The sequence below is a fragment of the Anas platyrhynchos genome, chromosome 7 (assembly GCF_047663525.1).
Source record: "Anas platyrhynchos isolate ZD024472 breed Pekin duck chromosome 7, IASCAAS_PekinDuck_T2T, whole genome shotgun sequence".
Classification (NCBI taxonomy): Eukaryota; Metazoa; Chordata; class Aves; order Anseriformes; family Anatidae; genus Anas; species Anas platyrhynchos.
In genome coordinates, this window is record NC_092593.1 from 12,272,546 (window position 1) to 12,292,951 (window position 20,406).

The 20,406-nt window shown below is 39.2% G+C and overlaps 1 protein-coding gene and 1 long non-coding RNA gene across 2 annotated transcripts in view; one reads left to right on the forward strand and one right to left on the reverse strand.

The window, feature by feature from the left end:
• GYPC (glycophorin C (Gerbich blood group)) overlaps positions 1–18,723 on the reverse strand; it is a 34,989-nt gene extending 16,266 nt beyond the window's left edge. The window contains exon 1 of the mRNA XM_072040748.1: positions 18,507–18,723. Within this exon, the coding sequence (XP_071896849.1) occupies positions 18,507–18,540 (34 nt within the window). The 5' untranslated portion in view covers positions 18,541–18,723. The remainder of the gene's footprint in view (positions 1–18,506) is intronic.
• On the forward strand, positions 5,572–9,324 carry LOC140002912 (uncharacterized). Its single transcript, XR_011810554.1, has 2 exons — positions 5,572–6,365; positions 9,070–9,324. It is a non-coding gene; the product is annotated as an uncharacterized lncRNA (long non-coding RNA).
• Positions 18,724–20,406: the final 1,683 nt, after the last annotated feature.

The following is a 20,406-nucleotide window of genomic DNA, read 5'->3' on the forward strand; positions in this document are numbered from 1 at the left end:
TTATTCTGATGTCATTTAAGCACAGTATATCCACTAAGAGAATTTAAATGACAGTATCCCCTTAAGAAGGGGCAGATTTAAATTCACATTTTTCCTCCATAACAAAGTTGGCTCACACTCCAAATGTACATTTTGCTGGGGAAGATAAATTGATCTATTATTGCTACATTATAGAAGCAGTGACAAATGAGCTATGAATCAAACCAGAAGCTACAGTTCATGATTAGGCAGTCTTCCTGCATGTATGCTTCCTTCTTCCACCATCCCACTCCACATTGGAACAGAAAACTACTTTTTTTTTTTTTTTTTTTTTTTTTTTTGTCAATAGAGAAGCTTTTGAAAGAAACACTAAATATCCAGAGAATCTGCCAAATAATTTCTGCCTGACTGTCCTCCACAGTCAACAACTTCAAGCTCTAGTCATTTTTGCTGACTCAAAATGAGAACAAAACAGCCATTTGCTCATGCACTGAGATCAAAGCAATGCAAATTGATTAGCCATTGATTAACAATTAACAATTGTTTAAAGCAAAGCAATTGATTTTTTTTGCAAATTTTTCAAATGATCACAGGTAATCAAAGTAGCTGAGGATGGATATGGTGAACAGCCATCTCAAAATCTGTAACAGATACTTAACATCTAATTCTTGAGAAACAACTAATGAAAAGGCACACTTCACTGACTTAAACTTTACATGTTAGAAGCATATGCATAAAAATTTCAGCTGGAGCCTTTCAGTGGAAAGAGTTCTTGGAGGAGGTGATGTATTGACAATTCCTTCACTTGTGTAATTGGTTATATGATATAGTAAAACAATTCAACCTCTGAAGTGTTTGTAATTATTTACCAAGATGTGCTTTTAATGTGTACCTACATGGTCTACCAGCCTCAATCTTGACTCTGGGGACTTTTTATGATGTCATCAGAGGATAAGGGGATCTATGTATTTTTTAATGTTGATGAGCTTGATTTTATAACCTTAACGACTCCGTAGGATTAGGTTTTAGTTTACATTTGAAACACACCCTTTTCCTGGATGTGTTATGATTCAAAACAAACATTAGCCAAAATTAGTCCCCCTAACTAGGACAGACCAAGCAGTTTGTTTGGTATGTTAAGTATTTCCACCAAATATGTTTGGCAGTATTTTTGTGCTGATTTTCTCTGTGAAATGTAGGTGTTCCTGTTGTATGTCTGATTATCTGTCCTTACAGCCTTTAGAAGTTTTGACTCCATTATTCAGCTCCAATGGATTTTAAAGGAAGAGCAGGCAAAGAGAAACACTTTTGCCTCAATTTTCCTGGAAACTGCAGGATAGAGAAAAAAGGGAGACCAGATTAGTCCAGCAGTGAAGGAGAGGCAGTAAGAACTCCGTAATTTTAAGCTCAGTTTGCAGCAACTGGTTGTCCAGTCACCACATGTTTTCCAGTGGTTGTGCATGTAGGTAAATACGAGCTGCAGCAATGTCCTATCCCTTCCCCTGCAGAACTGCTGTGGAAGGGAGCCAGTGTATGTCAGTGGTGGGATTTAGGGACATAAATCCAAAAGCAAAAGTGTCTCAGTGGTTCTGCTGCTGGCGAAAAGCTTGTTTTAATGAACATGAACATGAGAGGAAAGGAATGTGACCATTAGTTTATTAAAGCTGCTAAATGTCTGTTTCTAGTTTTGAGATTAAAAGATTTGACCTTGTACTTAAATTACAGGTGATATGACCTAGAAATCACCTGGAAGCTGCTGAAAGCCTGCAGTCATGTACAAAGATATTATCCTGACAATTCAAAGGATTTAGTGCCCAGCTACTATCCTTAGAAAAGTATAATAATTTTCCCAACATGGGCAGGTTTCTTCCTTTATGTCTCATTCTCACCACCAATATTTTGTAGCTAAGCAGTTCTACAGGTGATAATTCTTGAAAACAGGAGATGGCTGTGCTCTGTTCCCCTGCTTATTTCATATGAATTGTATTCAGCTACATCCAGCTCCTACACCAATGCTTGCCTAAGGTGCTTGTCTACTAAGCATTGCAAGTGGAAATGTCAGGAAGTTTAGCATATGCTCTTTAGGGACACAGAGATCTTTCCTGGAACACTGATGAGGTTAATATTATTAGTAGAGATATCTGTAGTGGAAACAATCTTTGAAATGCTTTAAATATTGAACAAATTAAACAAAAGATAAGAATAAATAAGATACCTTAGAAACTTGCAAGGCAAGTATAGCTCAGGGTAACAACATTTCTCATATTCCAAGGATTCTGCAATGAACATGCAGATTTCTTTTGCCTATCTGCTGCAATAAAAAAGACAAAGCCTGCTTTGTTATTTGAAAAGCATTTATGTATTAGTCCAATCTGTCTGAATTGAGTTGAGCAATTTTAACAAAAATTCTTCAGCATCTATCATTCATCTGAGGAATTCTAGACAGATAGTGCAATAATTGTTGGGAGAAAAAAAAAATGAAAGAAAAAAGTCTCTCTTGTCCATTGTTTTTGGACAGTTGTCTGGCTTTATTTGGCAAATAGAATATTGAACACATTAACAGAGCTGAGCATTAAAACAAACAAACAAACAAACAAACACCAACAACCTGCATTGAAACCATATACTGAATATTTTTCAGTGAGGGACTTACACTGTTTTGAGATTCATTAGCAATTAATTAATAATGTTCCTCTCTCCTAATGAAGAATGAACAGTCAGTACTATGTAGGTGGAGAGATAATAACTAGCCTGATGAGACGTTTAGCCACTAGAAAAGAGCCTACATAATCTATGCTATATCTGAAGGTGCTGCAGGAAGGACACCCCTTCTTGCAGGGAAATCCATTCAGCTCCTGCAGAAGTGTGATGAATTCTGGGGGAGGGAGTGGGAACTTCCATTCTTATCAGCCAAGAAGCCAATTTACCCAACTTAAGCCAACTACTAGCATAGATTAGAGGCCTAGATTTCTGGAGATTATAATTAGGGAAAATAAATCCCAACCATTACTGTTAGCATTGCTCAGCCATCCCTTTCCTAACCTGTCCTGGGGGCTTAGCCTTTCTAAAAGGTAGTCAGAGCCTTTGACGTGCACTGATAAGCAGTGCTAGATCTCTCCAACAGGTGCTTAAATAGTGCCTTACATGTCTGCATTAGGCCTACTAATTGTAGTCATATTTTCAGAAGCAACCTTATCCTGATGGCTGGAGTCTGATGATCTTTACGGTCCATTCCAACCAGAGCCATTCCATGATCTTGCCAAAATTTGTTGCTAATATATTCCTACATAGAGAAGAACATTCTTTAGTTTATTCTCCTAGTAAGGAGCCATTTTTGTGTTACTGCTCACTTGAATGGCTCTCTGTAGACAAATGTTGACTTTCATACAACTTGGAGGACCATAATCATCTCTGAGGCTTCTGCTTCTCTTTCAAATCTGGTTGACACTGGTTAGTAGATCCAAAAGTTCTTGATGTGAAGTGACAGATGGATGAACAGATGATTAAGCAGACAGTTAGACAGCAGGAACATATAAGACTCATTTCATTAGGAAACTGGACTGAAAACAGAAATGGTAGTGGGTGGAAGTAATGGGATGATATTCACATTTTGGTCACCAATTTAAAAAATCGACTTTTTTTTTTTTTTTTTTTTTTTTAAAGAATGTCTTTAGTGGTTTGAACAACAAAGGAAAAGCCAAAGGGACAGTACTGATATATATATTTTTTTTCCAGCTCCTTTTTTTGGTCATAATGCCTCATTTTTATATAGTTTGGACTATATTTTAAACTTCTAAAGCCAGATTAAGCTTGGATAATTCTGGCAATTTCAGTGGAGGATTAATGTCTGTCATTAAGCAAAGAAATATGGTCTGGTACTTTTCAATAGCAACAAATGCTTGCTAAGGCACTTCTCTGATCAACATGTTTTTGGCTTACTGCAAAACCTTTGGGCTGTTCCTTTCCTAAATGTATGAAATACACATGCAGGAAAGCTGAGAGTGAATTGTTGTGATTTGAGCTGGCTGCTTACATTCCAGCTGAAAAGGGCATTCTCGCTCCTAACCCTTTTCCATTCAAGCTGATCCAACAGAAAACTGGCCCAATGGAAAAAGTAAAAAATATAAAAAGGTGGCAGGGGTTATTTATTTATTGGTAAAATGATCAAAGTCACTACCATGTGGTCTGACTATTGGTTGCTCTGTTAACAAGAAGGGGTGTGCTAGGTGCAGACAGAAAGGGCAAAAGGCAGAAGTGCTCTTTCAGGCAGGTGAGGAACATTACATATCTGCACTCAGAACAAACAGGTTTCCCCAAAAGCGAAGCACAAAGGTAAAAAAGAGCTGGATACAACAAGATAATTCCTTGCTAGATTGCTCTTAAAAGAACTGAAAACTCATTTTTTTCACAGCCAAGTGATTCCTTTGAAATATAGTGGCTGTAGAAGGCCTTGGCAATAGTTGAGGGCATGGTATTGTCAGTGTAAGAATACATAGGAATGTACTAAGAAGTAAGGGACCTCTCAGCTGTAAAAATAGGGACCCTCAGGCAGAGCTCTGACCCTGCCCCTCCCTCCCTGCCTTCCTGGTGGGATGTTGCTTTGCCATAGCTTAATCAGCAGCAACCACACTCTGCAGCTGCACAGCAGCAGTCATTACGGTCCCATTTACACTTGTAGCGAAGCAGGGCATTGTTCGGTCCCATTTACACTTGTAGCGAAGCAGGGCATTGTTCCAACACACAGTGAAATACAAAGTGGTACATATGCAAGGTGGGATTCATAAAAACACTCTCTGTTAAGCTGCTTCTGCTCACTTTGAAGTTGGTGGCAGATCTCTCACACTTTCCAACTGCACTGTTGAGCCAGTGGTAAAAGCTTTTAAAAAATCAATTTTATCAATATTAGAAACATGGCTTAAACAATGGTCCAGTGTTAAGATCACCAGATACAGCCTCTGCCCATCCTCTCTGTTTTATCAATCCCCAGATTTATTCACCAGTTGATTCTAACAGGCTGAAAATATCTGCCTTCTTGAACAATCATGAAAGAGCTTGATAACAAGCTTGATAACAAGCTCTTTCATAACATCCCCAAACTATTTATCATTGCCTCCAAAGAAGTGTGCTTTGGAATAGTATCAGAAGGTCAAGTTATCCCACTGAAACACCTATTAGTATAAAGAGGGGGAAAAAAAAACAAAACAACAACAACAAAAAAAAAACCAGCACAGCCCTGGAAAGTATGAAGTCATAAGTAGAGTTCAGCCAGAGCAGGCTCCCATTAAACTTTGTTTAAGAGCCAAGTTCCACCCTAAGATATGTGTGAGCTGCAGTTTATTTCAGGGAGAGCTGCACTCTACTCCATGTCAGGGCAAGGCTTGGACACAAGTATGTATCTGTTATGAATCAGTGAAGAGAAGAGCCCATATCCCTTTTGCATTTTTTGGTTCCCTCTGCATAGATAGAACAGAAATTTAAAACAGCCTCTATTATCACAGGACTTGTTGATTTTAATTCCCTCCTACCCAAGACCTAAATGACTATGTTCTAAATCCACTAAGTTACTCTCATGATACTTGGTAGCCTTTCCTTGTGCCACTCATGCTGTAAATGCTGTATAAATAAGGAACATACACAGCAGTCTGGCTGTAGCTCCTTAAAGCTTTCCACTGAACATTTTCACATGGCAGATAGGAAGGAGCTCTACTGAATGACAAGGGAAGAAGAAGTGGCAAAAACTCCCTGCCCTCATCCTCTTATGCTTGCAAACAGAGGCTAAGCATGATGGCATCCCTTGTGCTGTGCTGAGTTGCATGGATAGCTTCAGGCAATATACTTTTGCATTTCTGGGACTGGCTTCTGCTACACAATTGGATGTTAAAAGGGATGAGAGGATAAAGTCACATGCATTTCTGTGTGGCTCCTGGAGGCACTGTGGTTACCTGCAGGAGCCAGGTGGAGGGATGCCTTGCTCCCTGACACAAACTGTGCTTTCAGCAATGCTGAGTTCCCAAGGTTGAATTCCTTCAATTACAAGGTAAAAGAGCTCATTCAAGAAGAGGGAAGAGGAGGAGGTAAGGCCCAATCCTGCCAAACGCTGAGCAGGTGGTTAAAGTAATTCAAGTGAGAAACTCTGGTAAATGCAAAGAATTTTATAACACGACACCCCTTTAAACACTGAAATATTAACTCTTTCTCAAGAATTTCCTATTCTTCAGCCCCCCAGATGGTTGTCCTGTCTTTTTATTCTCCATTAGGTGTCTGATGCTGGCTGAAACAAGACCATCAGCGCACTGCTGTTACAGCAATTCCATGCAGAGCTCAGCAAGCATTTAAGTCCTGGTTAGGGGAGAAAGCTCAGTGCCATCAGGATCAAAACAATCTCGGTAATCACTTTCTTTTTTTTTCTTTTTTTCTGGATACCGTACCAGATGGGAAGAGGTGTCAGTATCCCCATCTCATCTCTGGGATGAATTGTTACCAAATCCCACTAACTAGAAGATGGTCTGGAAATATCCCAGAAAGAATGGGAAAGACAGAGATGTGTGTCCTGGGAGTCTGGAGAAATTATATGGCCCTCAGCCACATCTGTTTTGCCATGACTTTGCACCTACCAAGGGACTTTATTTTGCATTTCTTGCTACACCTCCCCCCACCCAGGATTATGTCCAGTATGGGAGAGAAGAAGTACAAATCCTTTTAGGGATATGGATGCATTTGCCCACAGATAGCAAGCTGCTACCTTAATATGCCACACAGTACTAGATGTTCCAGTTTCTCATCCAGTGAGGAAAATGCACCCCTCTCCTCAGGAAGAAATCACAGATGCAGTTTTTAATCACAAGACAATTACTCCCCCCCCCCCCCAGTGACTGCTGCAATTTCATATCTGATAAAAATAGTCAGCCAGGCCTCCAAAGGGAATAGCTTGTTTTTCCCCTTCTGGTCACCTCCAGCAGCTGCTGGACTGTGAAAAGGCCTGGGGTGGGCTGCTCAGCATTTGAAAGGGAGGGAGATCTACCCACTGCTTGGGTACTTAGGTCATTTAAGAACAGAACAGTGGAAGCCAATGGTCCCCTCTGCTCTGCTGCTGGCCCCTGGAGAAAACAGGACACAGGATATGCTTCCTGCCTGGGGAAGGCTCGCAGTAGCTGGGAGAGAAGCCATGACCTTTTCCTTGAAGGAAGTATACGTCATGAAGGGGGGAAGAGTTGGCTGTTATAGGCTGCATCTTGTCTTAAAACTGCCATGTGGTTCTACCTCCGCTTGTTTTCTCCCCCAGTGTTTAAAGCTGATCTTTACTTATATAGGAATGACACTTAAAACAGTTTCATCCATCTCTGCCACCACATTGTTGCTCTAGTCAGTCATGAACCTTCTGACAAGAGTCAGATACAATTGAAATTAAAGGTTTCATTCATCCCATGTGAAGGCGATCAGCACAGGTAATCCAAGAGAAGGGCTTGGCTCATGCTCTATTTCTAGCTCAAATTTATGTCCCCAGGATGATGAAATTAAGCATCTCACACATAATGTGGGAGGAGGAAGAGTCTTTGTCTTATATTAACAAATTCCAGAAAGGGAAATCTTTTACCAAGAAGCAATAGCAAAGGTCAGAGAAATGCAAAAGCATTTATCTCCCCAGTCACATCCTGCTGGCCAAAAGTAGGAGGGGTGATTTACTCCTCTGTGGTACAAGGAGTCCCTTTTGGATCATTAATCCCCATGGAGAATGAACTCAGGAGCCATATACGTATTTTCTTAATTTGCAAGAAACTTGAATCGGCAGGAAGTATTCTTCTTTTGGAACATACACAATAGGTTTATTTCTGTTTGCTACTCCCTGTCTTCATGGCTGATTCTCACAACAGCTCTAGTTACCACTGATAAATCATTTAGCCTTCATTAAAATTTGTGGTGATAGTAGATGAGGCTGCTTGGAACTGAATTAAGACATTTGAAGCATAGTAATACTAAAAAGTGAATATCTTAAATCAGTAAATTCTCATCCAATCTTCAATGAAATCAATATGAGCAATCTCAAATTCCAGAGCACAATTATCTCAATGCCATTGACTTCAGCAAAGCAATGCTAACTTACAGTGAGTAGGGTGTTTCCTGAGAACATCTGTACAAACCTGAAGGAAGCGGAAATTGTCAAATATTTACTTACATGCCAGGACTTCAGGTGATGAAGCTTTGTGTTTGCAGCATGAGCTGATCAGAGAACATAAACCAAAAGTTATGGTAAGAGAGAGGACAGATCTGGTGGACACCTCTTGTTATGATTTTTATATTTCTTTATGGGTAATAAAAAGAAAAATAGTCTAATTTTACCTCATTTTGACTCTCTGAAACCACCTTAAATATTTCTACAATGATTCTGTTGCTAAGTGAGGAACATTAGAGACTGGTTATCTCTGTTCACAATACACAGACATTTAAAAATTGCCACTAGCCTGTAATGGATGGCATTTTATACTTTTTACCTTAGAAAAACTTACTTGCAAAAAAAGTAAGGTAGTAGACAACTACAGTGTTGTATTCCAGTCTCCCAAGCAACACTCCCTCTGTGCACAGATTTGCAAGTTCTGCATAAATTTGGTAAATCCATATCCTTATTGCTGTAAATAACTTACAAGATCACAAATGTGGCTGAAATAGAAAATCCAAAGCTAGCTGATGTCCTTGGATTTTATGCTCCCCTATGTGTGTGTGTGCATGCATCATCCCTTATTTTTGCTCTTTGTCACACAATGTGTCGCAAACTTAGGCTTTGACAAGTTGAAAAGTATGAAGATTAGAACAATCATGTTTACATGTGTTACCACCTGCTACTTCATTTCTTCCATGGTGTTTGAATGTTCAGGCACAAGGCTTTGAAACAATGCACCTTGAACGCACTTAAAAACTCTGCAGGATTTCCAGTTTGCTTTGATCTCCACAGTCTAGAGACTATCTCAGAGAATATAAATGAATATATTTAGTGGAAAATTATTTTCAAGGAGAAAATCCTAGAGTTCTTCCAGCTCGATATGCTTTGCAAGTTGATGTCATACCTAAGGTTGTTTTTGTGTTTTTTATCTTTAGGTTTCAGGAAGTCTCCTGACATCTCTGTCCAGAATGAGATACATGATGACGTAACTTGGGAAGATGGATGTATTTAGCTCTCCTCATCATGAGCACAAAAGTGGCAAACAATTTTATGGTGATTTTTGTTTAGAAAGGAAATGGAAGAAGAGGTGAATTCAGTCCTGAGGAATTTACAGACTAAACAAAGCAAAATAAAAAGAGATTATGTAGGGTAGCTATGCAGGAGAGAAGATTGTTTTTATCAAGAAGGAGTAGGAAGGATGTGAAAGGAAAGATGGTAAAAGCTTGTTGTTAATATGACTAGGAAAGAAACATTGATTGGAGAGCTAGAAACAAAGAAAGACTTGGCTAGCCCAGGCTATGAGCAAACTAGCGTCTTTCTGAGGGCTTTACAAATCTGTCCTTCCCATCTCTCACTACATGAAGTTACCATGTATGACTGCCTTTTGGAAATGACTTGGGCTTAAGCTTACTTCAAATTCTCCTAGATGGGCAAGTGAATTGTATGGGAGTGGTGTCTGAAGTCTGGATCCATCCAGCTCTAGGAAATGTGTTATAGAAGGTGATTTTCCTTTTTTTTAGGAATAATGCAAAGCCCGGACGCTAACCACTGCTTGAGTTCTAAACATGGAGGAGAACCCACCTCTCACTGGGAACTGGAAAAAGGCATCAAAGGCAATCAAGAAGTTTTCATGAGAATTTGTCCCTTTCAATTATGTGGTCACAGCCTGCACAGGAAGAGTCAACAAAGCACCTTTTTTCTCCCTGACCTGCTATTCTTCTTGGCCATGCAGGTGTTAGCATAAGCCATTTTGCTACTCTTTAGAGAAGCCACTTGTTTCCATGACTGGCAAAGGAATGGGATGAGTAAGAGAAAAAGTGGCCAGGTACACAGAGCATAATGAGTTTTGAAAAAGTTTTTGAAACTTTTGAAAAGGTTTTGAAAAAGAACAAGAAAACCATGGGTTCTCCTTTTCACAAAGCAAAGGGGAAGCTGGAATGGAAGCATGGCTCTGAAGGCCGTTTTGTTCCCTGGTCTGCTCTGCTCAACGCCTCATGCAGGGTTTTCTGTAGAGATGCAGACTAATCCTGTGTATATCCCCCTGTTTCCACCAACAGCATAACTGACATTAGGAACTGGTTGTAAAGGCTTCTTAAATAAATAAATAAATAAATAAATTGATCCAAATGAGTTCAGGAAAGGGAAAATTGGATTTGTGTGCATCAGAGACTCAAAAAATCAAAATCCGCTGACGTAATTATGGAAATTCAAGGGAGACAGACAATAATAAACTCTCCCAATCGTGGGATCCAGGATGTAAACAACATATATCCCAGGTTTGAGATAAAAATGCCTATGTCATGACAGGAAAGATCTGGAGAGGGGGAGGTGTTGTTTCATAGCTATCTGTGAAGATGAGAGCAAAGAGAAACCAATGGAGAAGAGAGATGGAGAAGGAAGACAGGGCAACTCCCAAAGGAAACATGCTTCAGCCCACTGACAAGAGAAGATTTATGTCTTCCTTTCCTGTGTTATTCTTCCTTCCCACTGCCAGAAATGTCCTTGACAGAAGTGAGGAAATGGTGTTTAACAGCCGAGACCTCCATGACTGTCCTTTGCTGAGATATGAGCACTTACTAGTGAGCTGAGAAAGGGATAGGCATGAAGTACTAGGAGGTGCAGAGACTATCTGAACTAGATGATCTGAGAGGGCAGATGTAAGAGAAGGGTAATAATCAGAAAATAGTCCACTCTCTGAGAGCATCTTTGCATCAAGGTACTTCAAGAATTTAATTTTCTGCTCCCTGTGTTGAACAGAAGAGGGACTGTGTTCATGACACTTGAATGAACCATCATATAAGTAGAAGAACAACCTGTGCTAGCTCAAGAGATCTGAGGGCTTCCTTAAAGTTTCAAGAAATAACAATATCTACTGAAAATGTGATTTCATAATAAAATGGTAAATTTCTAGCCCTAATATATATGAAGAAAACATTTAAAATAAAATTCAACAATATACCCATGTAAATCTCAGAAGATAGAAATAAAATATAAAAATTTTAGTTACTTCAGAATTTTGGAAAAGTTGCATAAATTTCCTGAATTCTTGGATAACAACATTTTTAAGCTAACTTCACAATCCGCTACAAATATATTTTTTCTCTCTGCTCATGTACATGTAACCCTTTAATTACTCTGGTTACATGATTTCTGAACTATTTGCATTACCTAAGGATTATTTTGTTTAGCTAAAGCTGGTAATCAGCAGCTGCTTTTTCATCCCCTATTAAGTGACTGAAATTTTTGAAATATCCAAACAACAGATGAGAAAGACCTTGTTTACAGGTTAACAGGATTTTTTTATTTTTTATTTTTTTTTCAGAAAATAAGCTTATTCTTGTTGCATAGAGAGAAAGTTGTTTACGCAGAGGCATCAAGTTAATCTGCAGTAACAATTCTGTGAAGGCTATTCCAGTATAAATTTATTTTTCACAAGTTGAGGTTGCCACAGAATTACAGAATTCAACTGGTTTTTGATTCTGTTTCCAAAGGAGGGTAGCTATTCTGTAAAGAATTAGTTTTATTTCACCGTGAATATGCTAAAACTTTTTTTTTTTTTTTTCCCTAGAAAATTTTCCTAGAGATGCAACTAGGCAATTCTCCCAGCACAAAGAATCTTCCTTCTTATTTCTTAAATCATTATCTTTGATTATGGAGACATGGATCCTGCAATAGCATCCAAGATGGATTCAGGCACATGCTGTGCTGCTTTAAGTCCAAATACAGAATGATTCAGTTTCTTTACCCTTGTGAGCTGACTGGTTGTGGCCATATATACAGTCAGCAGAGAGGCAGCTGAATCTTGTGTCTGCAAGAGAATATGGATGCTTCACTGATGTTTTACTATATCATATGAAAAGGATATTTTGTAATATTTCCAACTTCTTATATATAGCCTAAACCTCTTTCTTGCTTTCTTTCTTGTTGTTGAGTTTATGCCTCTGCTAAGCCTTCAAAAATCTGGTCATTTTTCTGCTACTTCTGAAGGTATCTATCATATAAAAAAGGAAAGATGAGCTTGTGGGTGTTGGTCTGTGAACAGAGATGCAGCCAGGGAAATAAAACTCTCCATAACCAGAAGTCTGACTAGTGAAAAAGTGTATCAATACAGAAAAGAGGTGTCTATACATATCTGTGTCTCTATATAAGTATACATACAGATATAAACTATATAATATATACACATGCATGATGCATATTATGTGTACGTAAAGAATTCTAATCCACTTCACAGGTTTGCTGTTGCTAAAATAATGTCTCTTTCCAAATCTAAACACTACACATATGTAAAGACTTAATATTTGGTTCTGCTGTGCTATAACCTTGTCACATATGCTCTTTGTAACGTGGACCACCTCATCAAATTAGACATTTTAAACATGCAGTCCCCAGTAAAACAGGCATTTATCACTCACAATAACATGGAGCTGTCACAGGGTGTGTTCAAAGGCCCCCCTGCAACTTACTGATAAAAAGCTTAACTCCATTTCAGGGCTTATCTGAAGAAGAAAGAGGTAGACCCTCATGAAATAACTGGAATTTCTTTCTAAGATGAAAAAGAGAGGGAAAGGGAAGGGAAAAAAATCACTTTAAAACTTAAATGCAGCAGAACAAGTTTAACCCGTTGAGATTTTCAGTGAAGTTTTCTGCTTCATCAGGAAGAACCCTGTGGTGAAACATATGTCAGAAGAGAAACAGATATGAGAAACTGGTCTCCTTTGCAGATGAGAAGATTAATTAAGAGGAAAATCACTTAGCCAGATGTCTCATTGGTGAAACTACACGTGCAAGGTACATCTGCAATAAGGGAGCAACAGAGCACAGGCAGCACGTTGGATTTCTGTGCTGACATTGGAGAGAGAGGAATCTGGTGTGAATTAGATCATGATAACTCTTGGAGAAATTGAGGAGCATGGATCTTATTTCAGCTACAAATGATGAGCTGCACGCCTATTATTATGTTGCATGATTGTTACTTCATGTAGTTGAATTATGGGTTACAAATAAATTATCCAGAGCAGATGGTCCTTTTCTCTGTTTGTGTCCATAAACTGCTAGCAAACCAAGCCTGATTTCTCCAAGTGCCACTCCATTTGCCAAGTAGTTTTCAGAATGCTTAGCAGCAGGTGGATTTCTCATGAACTATGGTAACTGTCTAATGCATTTGACTTAGAAAATTAAGTCAGAAGTAAGTAAAACATGGTCTGTGTGCTGCCCAAATACCTACCCAGCTATGGTGTTCAAGTATTCTTGTCACTACAGCGTTGAGTTCTCTCTGTGTTTTTCATGCATTTCTTATCACAAGTCAGATGTGAAGAAAAAACAAACAAACAACACCACAGAAGAAAAAAACACCACCACAAAGCAAAGATCCCAATAGTGGCAAACACTGAACTTAAAAGTTTTTCTGATGTTTCTGTGAGAAACAAGGAACCCAGCTAATAAATGACTTTCAAGCTACAGTGGTGGTGACTTTTTTTTTTTTTTTTTTCCCCAAGCTTGTATTGCATGTATTAAGAAATTACAGAATTATAGAGAGTAGGAATCAAAGAGCTCTTGCCCTAGTGGATCTACTGTAATCTATTCTTGTTCCTACCTTGTGGCTGATATACATGACTTTCCATAGCCAAAAGCTGCCCATGGAATGGAAAGCAGTCATTTTTCTCCAAACTATAAACTTTCTGCTGCATGGAGGCTACCAGCCTTTTGAGGAAAGGGTGTTTGTACAGCACCTAGAACAATCAGATCCCTCTTGAATTTCTCTGTGCTATAGGAATACTAATCCCTCCCCAACAATAGAGACAGGCACTCTGCAGAGCAGACACACAAACAGACTTTCATTAGAGAATGCAGTCCAAAAAGCCTGTTTTACAAAAGGCTTTGCTGATTGGACTCAGTCATTGGAACAGTGATAGAGATGGGGTATATTACACAAGAGCCTAGAAAGAAAGGTGCAGCAGTATCAGCAATGAGATGCAGACACTGTGCAATTCTGTGTTACTAATAGGCTTAACCACATAAGCAGCCATAACCGAATCTTTAACATCTTCTACTGTGTAAATCTTTTTTCTTTCTCTTTCTCTCTCTTTTTTTTTTTTTTTGGGGGGGGGTGGGGGAGGGGGGAGGGAGTAGCAGTGCTCAGAAATGCTGAAAAATCCGTATTTTAAAAAAGCCAGTTCTTATTTCGATGGACATCTGTCTTCTGCCCCCAGCTTAGCAATTTTCCAGCAGTTCTGCTGTTAATTACTGAAATTTCAGGTGACTTTTGAGACTTTGAATTTACAAATTTTCACACACATCTCAGGCAGTGAGAGTGTCAAGCAGAAGCTGTGGGGTATAAAGCCAAATTTTCCCATTCATATGCACAGTTGTGGGAGATAAATATGTAAGCAGAGGTATTAAATTTACATAAATGTTTGTGGGACACATTTTGAGCCTTCTGTGCTAAAAATGAGAGGTTATTATAATACACAGATTTCCTCATTTAAAATGCTCACAAGTTTACCAGTGAAGACCAACATTTTCATAATCAATAGTCTCTCCTTTTTATTTATTTATTTATTTATTATTATTTACTCTCACAGACAAGCACTTCTGTTGATTAAGGGCAATGAAAACAAATCTACTTTCAAGGCAGTGAATAATATGGTTAAAAGGCTACAGGAATCATTTGTGGCATTTCACAGCCCCTGTGCGAAGGTACTTGTATTGCTCTGGGAATAATCAAAGGACCAGTTTACAGCCCCTAGATGTATTGCATCATGAGTTATGGGGCAAGACTTCCCTCAGAACCAGACTCACCATTCACAGCTTTAAGTTATTTCACTTTTGTTGAGGGCCACCTTTGCTAAACTCTCAGCCTCTCTTGAGGGGACAGTACGCACATACTGGACTCTTTTCGGAGAAGCTCTAGGTCGCACATACTGGACTCTTTTTGGAGAAGCTCTAGCTGTCATTGTGGCAGGTGGAGAATGTGCACATGGTGGGACCAAGACCTCCTGCACCTGGGACAGGGCAGTGTAGAGTTTGCTCCCCCTGAGCAGCAACCTACATGATCTGCTCCTCATAATCCCTAATTAATCTGAAAGCTGGCATACGGAGTATAGGAGGCCCCAGATAAAACATTCCCAGCATGCCTGGTACAGATTAAATCCTCAAAGGTACAGATCACCTCCTCTGAGGGGATGAACACCTTTGACCCCCAAAGATGGCTTTGCATAACTTGCTGCCTTCCCAGACTGAACCTTTGACCTGGTGACGCTTACTTGCATGAGTTCCTCACCTCATTTGAGCTGCCCCATTGCCTTGCGACTGGATCATTGCAGTCAAACAGGAAAAGGGCAAAAGCTTCAGTCTGAGTTAAGATTCCCAAACTTGTGGAATTCCTCCTATTTTGTAATAAGTCAGGCAGCTATTGCCTGTGCATCTGAGCAGAGGTAGGAAGAAGCGAATATATTAACAGAAAAAAAAAAAAAAAGAAAAAAAAGTTGTATTTAAAAATCAGGAAGTTCACATCCCTGCAGTGAAACTAGGTCCCTTTAATAATGATTATGATAACAATAATAATAATAAAAAGAGGAAAAAAGAAACTGAAGATATATTCACAACACAATATTGTATTGAATCCCAGCTAATGAAATTGAAACCCAAACTCCATTTTTGGTTTTGTTAGCAGACTTCTTTCCTTAGGTATTCCATTTTATTCCAGCCACACACAAATGTTCATTAACCATGAATGATGGAATAAATACACTACACACTGTCTAACATCAGCAGACTGAACTGCTGGCTCACCTGCCTCTCCACCAAGTATACAGAGCAGGATGGGATATCAGAGCCAGGCATGGGAACTGCCTGACATTAGGTGGTACAGCACCCCCATAGTGAGGCAGAATACATTTGCTGTCTTTGCAGAGGTGAACATTTTATATCTGAAACAGCAGCCTGCTCCCACCTGGATTGTCAGGATAACACTGTATTTATAGAATGAATAAAAATCCCTTATCAGCTGCAAGTGTATACAAGGAGATAAGCAAAGAACATGAGCAATTAAGTAACTTAACCCAGTTCAGTTTACATCAGTAGGTAGCTGCTTTATGGTCTCACCTGCAAGTACACAGGAAATAATTAATATGTTCAGCATAGTCAAAGGGTGTTGCTGATGCTTTATGCATTTTCACACCCATTTCGAAGATTTTCACCATATTTATGAAGAAGATTTGTTTTCCTGAACATTCTCCTTTCATGGCAAGTATCTGTTGCCCATGTTCTGCAATACACCAATTTTTGTTATCTTGTAGCTTGCAAAAATTACTGGAATTTAACTTAATAAATAAGACCCTTTTTCCCAAACCCGACACCCCCAAAACCTCAGCCATTATAAAAATAATGCACCAGACTTGCATTATACAAGAATATGGTGCTGACTTCCCTGTAAATTAATTTTATTCTTTATCTCTGCATTTGATCAATATCATTAAAACAAATGATCAAACAAAACAAAACAGGAAAAGCAACAACAACAACATCAAAGAGATACAAGCTGAGATAAAACACAGGAGCATCCTGTCTGAATCAGTAAGGGAAATTATGAGGACAAGTGAAGAATAGATAGTCACTTTATTTCAGTCAGAATTCTTATTCTAGCTCCACTGCAAACCACTTATTTTTTAGGAGCAATCGTATGTTCTTAAAGTGGTTCAAGCTGAGAATTCCTGCCTAGATTTTGGAAAAATATCAGAGAACCTGATGCATCAGCCTTTCTTCATTATAAGCATAGAACACCCCCAAAGACAAACTAACACCTCATTCTAGCTCCACCTTATGGCCTTCTGTGGGGTCCTCTGACAAGCTGAATCTGTCACAGGAGTGATACATATGGATTCAGGACTGTGGAACTGGTCCTGGACTTGTCACCTGGCCAAGCCTGTTACTAGAGATGCAAGGTTGGGTCTGGACCCTTGTTGATATTGCACAATGAGCAAAATGCACCTCAGTGAGTCACTACCACCTTCTTGCACACATTTTGAGAGCACCAAGTGTCAGTAATTTACTCAAGCTTTTGCAAACCCAAATTCCTAGAATCCTGAATTAATCTTATTACTTTTCTGTCAATAATAGAAAACAATCTAAAACAGAATCTATAGCTAACAAGCTTTAATCTCATAAAGTGCTGAATAAAATAGAATAAAATGTAAGATAAAGCTAGCATGTCATCTTTCAGGTTGGTAGGAACTTGCAAAAAGGACTAATGGGTAAATAGAAATTTCTAGCTGGGATTCCAGAGATGTTGCTCATTGTGCCATTTCTGCTAGATCAGCCCGCCCCATTCAAAGCTTGGGAAGAATCGTTGCTGTTAACCTCCATACAGACCAAATATTCTCACAACAAATCTGGAATTGCTGGCACCTCCCAGCAATCCTGTCTGTACTTTCTGGTTTCATTACTGATACTGTGGTATGATAAACAATTCTGATATTGGCAGTTTGTTTATTAAAAATATTACAAAATTATTGCCTTGAATTAAAACAGGAAAGATTATATCAAAACCATGAAAAAGATACAGAGTCACATCCTGTTATTGCAGCACCAAAAACTTAAGAGTTTTTTCTATTGACTTTTCTGTTTATCAGACCAGAATCCATCTCCTTCCTTTCCACTTTCTTTTTTATACTGTCCCCAAAGGAATGCTACCACGCTGCAGTTAAGCTTTTGTGCTCACTTGACTGTTCAGGCCAAGTTCTTTCTTTCCAAGTTTACTAAAATATGCAGAGTTACGCCAGAAGAGGACTAGCCTTCCTGTACCCTCCCTTGCTGAGAAACTAATTTTCTTGTCCTTAAACCCACATTTCTAAATTTCCAGGAGCAGAAACGCATTGTGACTTTAAATATAGACTGTCAGTTTGTGGCTTGCGTCTCATATTACACACAGACAGCTTGAGACTCTAAACAGAAGTTGGGCAGCACCATTAATATCTTAGAAAAGCGTCAGTAAGCTTTTGAAATGCTCTCTATTTTCATTCCTGAAGGCGGAGTGGGGAGGGAAAATTATTTAAATGAAACCTTTCTAAGCCAGGGTTTAGATGGAAACATTATTGACTTTGCTCCGTCCTATTCACAAGGCAGAGTTTGCAGAGCCAGTTTCAGTTCTTCACACACATGCACGCACACACACACAAAGAATTAAAAAGGAAAACAGTTTCATCACAACTTTTTTTTTCTTTTTTTTTTCTTCCAAATAAGTCTGAGGCATTCATTTTCTTTTTCTTATTTTTTTTCCCCCTTTCATATGAAATGCATTTGAGATTCTTTTCCTTAAGCAGAGCCTGGTAAATCCACTCTTACTGTAAGGAGGGGGGATAAGGGTACTCACGTGGTTGAGATGTCGTATTGTTTTGGTAACTCATAATTTACGCCTTTGAAAAATGCCTTATTTGTGTTGACAGTCTCTCTTCCCTGCTCAGAACCGACGGCGGGATTGAACAGAACAGCTGGAAGAGCCCAGGAAAATGCGGCTCTTGTTCAGGCTCTCCTTGCCTGGCTCCTGACCCCTTTACAACTGGAAAAGGAAACAGCACATGTGTCATTCTCTTTTGCCTGTGTAGCTCACATGAGCGGGGAGGGGCACCCATTTGCAGATAGCAGTAACTGTATTCAAGTTTTGCAAGTTGGATGTATTCCACCCCTTTGCTTTTACTAGCCAGCAACCGGTGGAAAGAAAACGCTCTTTTCATTCTTAGCCAAATCTAGACTCACCTATTAGATTTGCCTCTCAAGCCCCTACTGAGGACTGTTGATATTATTTAAGTGCAAAACTCACTGCTGTGTGAGTCTCTTCCAAAAATGCTTGTTGTCACTAGGTGAGATCAAAATCAAAGCTTTCAATTTTTGTTGCCCAGCAGCATCCTTACACTCACAGTCTGATCCTGTCCTGTTAACGAGTGTAAATTGAGAATGGCATTTACTGGATCAGAGTAGTTATGTCAGTGTATAGCATGAACCTGAAATGTGCTCAGCCAAGGAAGAACCTGTGGCTGAGGCACAGACTGATGTGTGAGTAACTGCAGTCCTGGCTCTGACACAGGTTTCTGGTGGAATCCTGAGCAAACTGATTAATCTCTGCCTCAGTTTGTCATCTGTGGAATAAAGATTATACAATTTTTTTCCTCTTAGTATTGGTATTTGTATTTTAATTAACAGGCAGTTGTTCTTTATTAATAGGATATATTTATTGGTTTGTATGGGATAATTTATGCATACTCCACAGCAAGTTCTTCAGCCTGGACTAAGCTACCAGCTGTCTTGTTTATATTGCTGCCATGTACAGCTGTCTGTTTGGCTATCTGTACTCTATACTGCAGTCAGCAGTACACAGTTATTGTTAGCGTGCATACACAGTAGTTCACATGTGCTAGGACTTCTACCTCCTACCAAAATTCAAGTAATTCGTAACACATATGTCTTAGATACTATGAAGAGTGGGTGCAGTTTTCATTTTCCTGGTCTCCAAGAGTCAGTGTGAATTAGCTGCCTGTCTGTGACAGCAAAAACACAGTAACCATTGGAATAGAAGTGGAAAAAAACAGAGTCATGAAATTCAGGCTGAGACTCATCCTGTTTTGCAAAAACGTTGCAGGATATTTCTGTGAAATCATCTCGGTGACCTCCTACAAAAATTTAATGCTGTGGACTTGGTTCATAGTATTTATTTAACAACTACAGGATGAAAAGAATTGACTTATTTACATGCCAATGCCAAATAACAGCTTGTTTGGGAGCACAGATACAGTAAACAACGTGGATCAGCACTTTCCACACTCTGGGCTTGTGGTAGAGAGCTCTGGAACATTTAGTGATAGACACAGCAAAGCAAGGCACAAAACAAAGAGGAAAAAATACAGCAAAACCTCCTGACATTGCTCCACTGGTTTCAACTCACAACATTGATTTACACCAGCTGGCTTCCTTGTTGAAATAAAGATGGGCATGTTACTTTTGTATTTGAAGTGCAAAGCACACAGGTAAAATTGGGCCTTTCTGTCCTGGAGCATGAGAAGGGTTGTTATGCAAATTTATTACATTGAAAACTTTCATTGTCCTGATCCCTGAAAAATCTCAGAATTCCTGTGCAGAAGACTTCTCAGCCACTGTAGCTGAATCAAGGGATGGAAGGTACTGATGCCCTTATTATGTTAGTAACAGTTAGTAACATTTCCTAGACACTCTGTGATGGATTATTTGAAACTGCATAGACATAAACAACTGGACTGCCA